Genomic DNA, 6,756 nt, shown 5'->3' with positions numbered 1-6,756 from the left:
TATAATGCGATAGGTATCGATATATTTCAACTGGTAGCATTGAAAGAGGTTATGTTATCATTCGATCCAATCAATATCATAGAGTATCAAAAATATGATCAACTATAATCTTTTTTGTTTAGCTTTGCAACTGTAACCGCAATCGCAACGCGAGTTCAACTAGAGTTCAACGGGAGCTGTGACAGAGTTGAGCCATGTACGGCATGAAGTACTGTCTGCGCCTTGCTGCAAGCCTCATTCTCATTGGCCGATCGGCCAATTAGACGTTTTACGTCACGACCGAATCCAAGGGTGGCTGTCTCGCCATCACGTACCCCGCATCACCATCTGTTTTTGTTTGCTCTGTGTCCGTGTGTAATTTTCTGGTGATTTGGGTTTGATTCCTTGGTCAATTCTCAGTTGAACTCACATCTATTTCTTTTCTCACGCCGATCTGAGAATTGTCGTTCGGCATAATGTTTAGTCAATTAGCCAGGCAAGTCGCCCGAGCAGCTACCACCCGACAACCTTCAGGTGAACAAAAATAAGTTATTATTTTCTATCCAACCAGGCTATCATTGAAGTTACCTTGAACTTCCTAGGACATTCTCATTCCGAAATCGTGAAGAGAAATTTATGCGTTATTATTTTCCATTAATACTTCAACATGTCAAGTTGACGATCTTTCTTTCCTTTTCTCCTTTGTCACACTGTTCTGCAGACCCAAACCTAGTCAGGCAATGCAGGCTCGCACCGAGAAGGCAGCCTCACATCTGCATCCAATTAGATGTACATTACATATGAATGGACTGCCATTATGAGACCCATGAACTATATTTCAAATTGACTACAGTTATCAACACACTTTTGGCTCTGCAAGTCAGAGGCAATCTTTTTTTCCTTTGCAGATTATTGAGAGTCAAATTTGCCCCGTAAGCCTACATGCCCTCTTTCCTTGCAGTTGTCCATGAAGATAGCGCACTTTGTTCAAACTCACCAAATTTTAACAAACAAGGTGAAAAATCATACCAAGGTCCTTGCTGACCCGACTTCAATTAAGCTGCTACTCAGTCCTGAAGTCAAGAACATTGAATCATGTAGACTGTGCATCCTGTGTTGCGGAAGGCGAGACAACTTTTAAAAATTCGCATGCCGATGAGTGGTGGCACTGACCCGCATCGATGAGTTCGTTTGTCCCGGATGCGCACATCTGCGCATGGGCAGTAGCAGCTCCAGTGAATTTTTGTTGGATTGTGAGGCTTTTTTCTCGGTTAATAAATAGTTCGGAAAAATGAAATATTGCCAATCGGGTGCAAAATTACACGTTCTGAAACTTTTCTTCCCAGGAATTTTGTCTGAAAATGGACTCTAAACGAAATATTTGTGAAAAACCGAGTGCGGGAATGAATTCTCCATTGCCTTTCAGCAGTCTCTTCGAGTGCTTGGGACACTTGCTCTCTCCCCTTCCCTGCCCGCCCATCATAGGGCCCCGAGAGACTTGCTTCGCTTCGCCTGTACTAAACCGAGCCAGGCGCATGGTCTACGTGACTCAATGTCTTTGCCTAAAGTGTAAACATGTGCGCCAAAGCAAACATCTGCAAAAATACGCTAGGGCAGCCAACATAAAACAGCAAATTGGGGTTAATTTGTCGGTCTTAATATAATTTGGCACAAATTTACACTAACATACTAAATTTGCAGGCAATCTTCTCTTAAATTCAAGGCGAAACTCCAACTCAGGATATTTTCAAAGCATGTCGACGAAACTTAACAGATATCACTTCTCTTAATCAACAACTGGATATGATGTAGGATATTAGATGGTGTCTAATATCTATCACTATTAGTCTAGAATAATTTAAACCATTTGGAGGAAATTGGCACATATTCTGACCTGCCTGGGTACTTAAGTGCATAAGCTATCATTTGGTCAAGTTTGCAAACTGCCAATTTTCTAACCTGCACCTTAGTTCGCTTAATTTTCGTAAAATCTTGCATACTTGATTATCATGTGAATTAACCACCCATGATATATTCTAAATTTTCTAATCCCTTTCCTGCTGAAACTTCTCATTGCTGTATGCAATAAATTTAATTTCTAATTTTCACTTTTAGGCGTGGCAGCTATTGCTGTACGAGCTGCTCATCATGGAGCGGATGATAAAATGGCAGACCCTAACTACATCCCAGTGAGTCTCACCGACCCCTACAAACTGTCACCGGGCACTTTCCCACCAAAGCACATCGCTGACCAGGATGATTTACCACAAGTTGGAGGCAGTTGGCAGGAATACATCGATGAACGAAATGCTGGATGGAACAAACAATTGGCAATTTCTGCTGTTCTCTTCGTGACCATTGCTGTTACCGTAAGTTTGCCATTCCTAGATCAGAGTGTCTATCATTAGGAAAAACCAGAAAATATCAGGAATTTTGGCTGATTAGAAAAAATCAGGAAAATCGGAAAAATTGGGCGTTTTATGAGGAATTTTCTTATGCGAATCTATTCAGCGGAGAAAGTCTTACTTTTTCTTGCCTACCGTGCCAGGAGTCGAGAAAAATCAGGAAAATATCAGGAATTTTCAAAATGAAAAAATCAGGAATTTCTTATAAAATATCAGGAAAATATCAGGATTTTTCAAAATTAAAAAATACTAGACACCCTGTAGATACATCTCGCCTCAAGAAAAGGCCAAGTTTTGGCCCTGAGTTCCTTGTTCACACCCTTGAGAGAGCTGCAGCTCGCACATTGTATAGTGAGACCAATTTCAATCTCTGAATCACTTAAAATCAGTACCATTCAACAACGTCGTAAGTAAATGCAATCAAATGGCTCCATTGATGAATGATGACATAAACAACACTTAACTTTTGTCCCAACATACAGTGAGCAAGCATATTTTTCCAGGCAATTTTCATTTTAGCCTGTAATTGATGAAACAATTTAACATACTGTCCATGTTTGTATTGAGAATCTCGGAAAAATGAAAACAAAATGAAGTTGACATTGTGCCATCAAAGTGATCTTAAGTTCTGATTCTAACGAATTGGAATTGCAAGAATCCCACAAAGTTAAGTAAAGTGCCTTTTGTTCCCCTATATTAAGGAATAAATGAATATAAAAAAGAAACACTATGCAAGATTATTTTTTATGCATAATGTAAATCTATGCTGCTATTTCTTTTAAGTTTGTCTTAGCAGCAATCTCATTTTTGACCTATATTTTGCTCAATACTCTGCCATGCTAGGAAAAAACTTGGTATGAACATTCAATGGTTGCCACCTTTCCTTAGACAAAATGTTTATTATTGAGAAAAGCTGTGAATATTTTCTCTTGGAAATTTCAGATAGTTCAGATCTGATTGCAAATGAATTTCTATGGAAAATTAGGTGGAAAATATTCCCAGGTTTTCCTGGAAATTCGTTTTTTATCATATGAAATTTGGTAATGACTGAAGGTTCATACAGCGTTCTTCCTTATTGTATTACCAGGAAACGCACCTAGCAAGCATAAGCTTACAGTATGCATTATCTATGCGATATGTAAGCATGGCTTTACATAAGTAATCTTCAGGGGTAGAAAAAGTATGCGTAAAATTTTGAGTTCACAAAAACTGTATAACCATGCTAAGAAAATTTCTTGAAGACAAACTTTTAGATTCTCAGTTGCACTTGTCGATATCTTGCGTAAAGCATCAAATTGCCTGCAAACCTGATTTCAGCAAATTAGATTCAGATGGAATTTATGCAAAATTAATATGGGTTTTCCCTTTACTCACTTCAAATTGTATCCTAAATATTTAGATACCCCTGTAAACAAATGCATACTAAGTATTATAATATGAACTGCGGACTCTCAAACTTTTCTTAACTTCAAAGATCAGGAAAGGGGCTTTTTCTGATCCACCCTGGTGAACACGAGTATCAGTTACTCAGTTTCTTTGTATTGTTTTCAGTCAAGAAAACAACTTTTTTTTGTATTATACGGTGGGACATCAAAAAGATAAATTACCTTCTATACGCAAGTTTTTATAATGGACGGAGTTTAACAAGAACGCACAAAGTCACATTTTGGAAAATACGCCTGGAGTAGTTTTGAATTTAACTGGTCGTAAATTTTCTTCGGTCAAAAATTGAAGTCGAAAAAAATATTTTGAACATGAAAATGTTGTTTTTAGTGCCTAGTTGAATGGATGAATACAACTTTAAACCTCTTTTTCTTGTTTTAAACTTGATGCTGATTGATTCGTTACTGTCCAACTCAGTCCAAATGATGATCATAGAAAATTTTAATTTCATACAAGACTTCAAATCATGGAGATTAATGGTTTTGCCCTATGTATTTTATGCCTACAGATCCAGCAGACAGTATTCTTCAATGCCTTCGCACCTGAGTTGCCGGAAGAAATGAAGAACTACCACCCATGGAAGGACAGGAAAGAATAATTTCTCTGTCGACACACAATCATTCAGTAGTGATCAAACAACTTTATGTTCCCAATAGCCAGTTAATTATGTCAAGGAGAACAGAATTTGCAATTTCTTTCTGTAAGTTACTGTAAGCTTATTTTCTTTCCCTGTTTGATCAGTTTCCTTTTTTTCTTGTACATCATCTATGTATTGAAAAGTCTTAAAAGTCTTTTTTATTCTTTCGCATTTTAAACAATGTTGATGCCTGTGAGAAGGCAGAGTCAATATTGAATTGAAAAATGAGTCTTTATTTGTTGGAAATAAATTTTGTCAATGTTAAATGTTGTTGGGTATTTTTTTCTATATTTGGAAAAAAAAATTAAAGGAGAAGCTTCAGAGTTTCATAATTTTGCTCCAAATCATCATTTAACTGTCTACAAACAAATATCCTATATTTATCAGTAAAATCAAAATCTGTACTTAACCAGCTGAAGATATTATATTCTAGCACAGGGTCGCGGTTGCTACAGTCAGGGATAGTCAGGAAATACAAGGGAATTTTAAAAAGTCCATGTAAGCTGGGGGCTGTCAAGGATGATGACAAAAGTGCCTGGATAAAATTGTTAAATCCCCTTTATTTACTCTCATCTTGTGTGGATTTCAATGTATCTGCCAGTTTGCTCTACTTGTTGCTCATCCCTTGTAAATCTCAAACATTTCTTTTGCGTTCAAATGAAGGGTAACATTTTATTTCTAAATGCCTGATGGAGCTTTTCCTATACTTTTTTGAACATGAAGCTGCCTCCGAATTTTTGTCACCTACCAATTACATAAGCGAATTTCCCAAAAATTGCCTTTTTTTAGCCCCAAAAACGTGCTTTTAGAACATTTGATTTTCCAACTTGCTATGGAAAACATCTACAGTCATTTTCGGCTTCAGAAGTCAAAATATCATAGTCCCAGCATAAGTGGACACTTAGAAACAACTCTTTATTCTCCTTTTTTGATAAATAACAAATAAGTAAGATTTATCCTGGTCAAACGAACGAATTTTGTTGTTTGATTGAAGAAACTTCCTTAGCAGGGGAGGCGGAAAAATGTTAAGGCCTTCAGTAGGCTCATTTCTTGTAGCATGTATCAGTTACTCAGAAAACTGCCGCTCTGGAAAGTCCTTATGTGATGCAAACTAACAGATTGCATTTTTGGATCCAGTGATAAAATTTTTTGAAGTGTCTTTCCTGATCTTTGCCTCATTGTGACTGCAGACCTGTGTAAAGAATGATTTGATCAATATTCAAATGTGAGGGTGAAATCATGCTCCTAGTTTCACTTTAGTTCTGAATTAAAATCTGTAGTCTAATGGGTCAAACCTCTGTAGTGCTTCTCAGGAATTTCTTGGTCATTTTGTGAGGATTAGCTCTTAAAATAGAACAGTAATTTACATTAAAAGATGGTGAAGCACCGGAAATGTATCATGCAAGTTGAAGGATACAAACTCCAACTACTACATAAGAATGGCACTATTGTATGGCTGTTTTCACATGGTACCTATATTTTTTAGATAAGTGGAGGAGGTATTTTTTACAGCCATGCCTAATTTATGGGAGCCTTTTGACATTGCTTGTCAAATATGTTTACCTACCTTCAGATGGAGATGGAGAATCTACCATCTTTACTTTAGCATTAAGTATTTATGAAAATTGATATCAAGTTATTACCAAAAACTACCAGGAAGGTAGGAGAACTCTTCTATTGATTTGTGTATATTTTCAATGCAAAAATGAGGCAAATTATGCTTCATCTTGCTCAAACGGTCAGTAAACTTATTTAATGTTGGCTTAAAAAATTATTTATTTTCGTTGAAAAACTTGAACTTGTTAATGTAACAAGAGGCACTTAGCAGTGATTAAGACCAAGAGCATGCAACGTCTCACACTCACAGTATCACAACACATATTTGAAAAGCCAAAATATCACAGCGTGAAATCAAAAGTATCAAGTGTATTCAATTATTCATTCCTCGTAACCTGACCTTGTATGTACAATGAACGCTTCAAAGTCTGAGTTACACGCTCCGATTTGATGTATTCATGTTCCTAAAGAAGAATAGTTACGAAAACATAAGCATTTCAAGTGCCATCTTCCACAATGAAAGTCTGATGCAACTTAACTTGGATGAAAAATTAAGATTTTTTAAATGAGGCAAAAAAGTATTTTGTCAGATTCTTTGTTAAGGGAACAAAACTTATAAGAAATTAGGCCACATAAAATACAGATTGATCACGATTAAACTCCCCCATTAGTTGAATGCTACAAAAGTCTTAATTCTAGAGATTGTTGGCACTGACCTTAGGTTTCTGCATCTTT

General features: G+C 36.6%; 1 protein-coding gene and 1 long non-coding RNA gene across 2 annotated transcripts; one reads left to right on the top strand and one right to left on the bottom strand.

The window, feature by feature from the left end:
* The first annotated feature begins 336 nt into the window (after positions 1-336).
* On the top strand, positions 337-4,730 carry LOC109034276 (uncharacterized). Its single transcript, XM_019047329.2, has 3 exons — positions 337-513; positions 2,095-2,348; positions 4,336-4,730. The coding sequence occupies exons 1-3, from the start codon at positions 456-458 to the stop codon at positions 4,423-4,425; spliced, it is 402 nt and encodes a 133-aa protein (XP_018902874.1). The 5' UTR covers positions 337-455; the 3' UTR covers positions 4,426-4,730.
* A 534-nt stretch (positions 4,731-5,264) lies between these two features.
* Positions 5,265-6,714, bottom strand: LOC140223830 (uncharacterized). The gene is made up of 2 exons (XR_011899104.1): positions 6,108-6,714; positions 5,265-5,656 (listed from the first exon to the last, which is right to left on the bottom strand). It is a non-coding gene; the product is annotated as an uncharacterized lncRNA (long non-coding RNA).
* Positions 6,715-6,756: the final 42 nt, after the last annotated feature.

Source organism: Bemisia tabaci, chromosome 2, assembly GCF_918797505.1.
Source record: "Bemisia tabaci chromosome 2, PGI_BMITA_v3".
NCBI lineage: Eukaryota > Metazoa > Arthropoda > Insecta > Hemiptera > Aleyrodidae > Bemisia > Bemisia tabaci.
The sequence above is the reverse complement of the archived record's forward strand: the minus strand, read 5'-3'. Positions and strand labels throughout refer to the sequence as shown.

What these genes read in the sequence shown, in the direction of transcription:
- LOC109034276 (XM_019047329.2), top strand. Translation starts at nt 456, where the DNA reads ATGTTTAGTCAATTAGCCAGGCAAGTCGCCCGAGCAGCTACCACCCGA. An exon ending in TACCACCCGACAACCTTCAG is followed by an intron (nt 514 to 2,094) that starts GTGAACAAAAAT and finishes TTTCACTTTTAG; the next exon opens with GCGTGGCAGCTATTGCTGTA. An exon ending in TCGTGACCATTGCTGTTACC is followed by an intron (nt 2,349 to 4,335) that starts GTAAGTTTGCCA and finishes TTATGCCTACAG; the next exon opens with ATCCAGCAGACAGTATTCTT.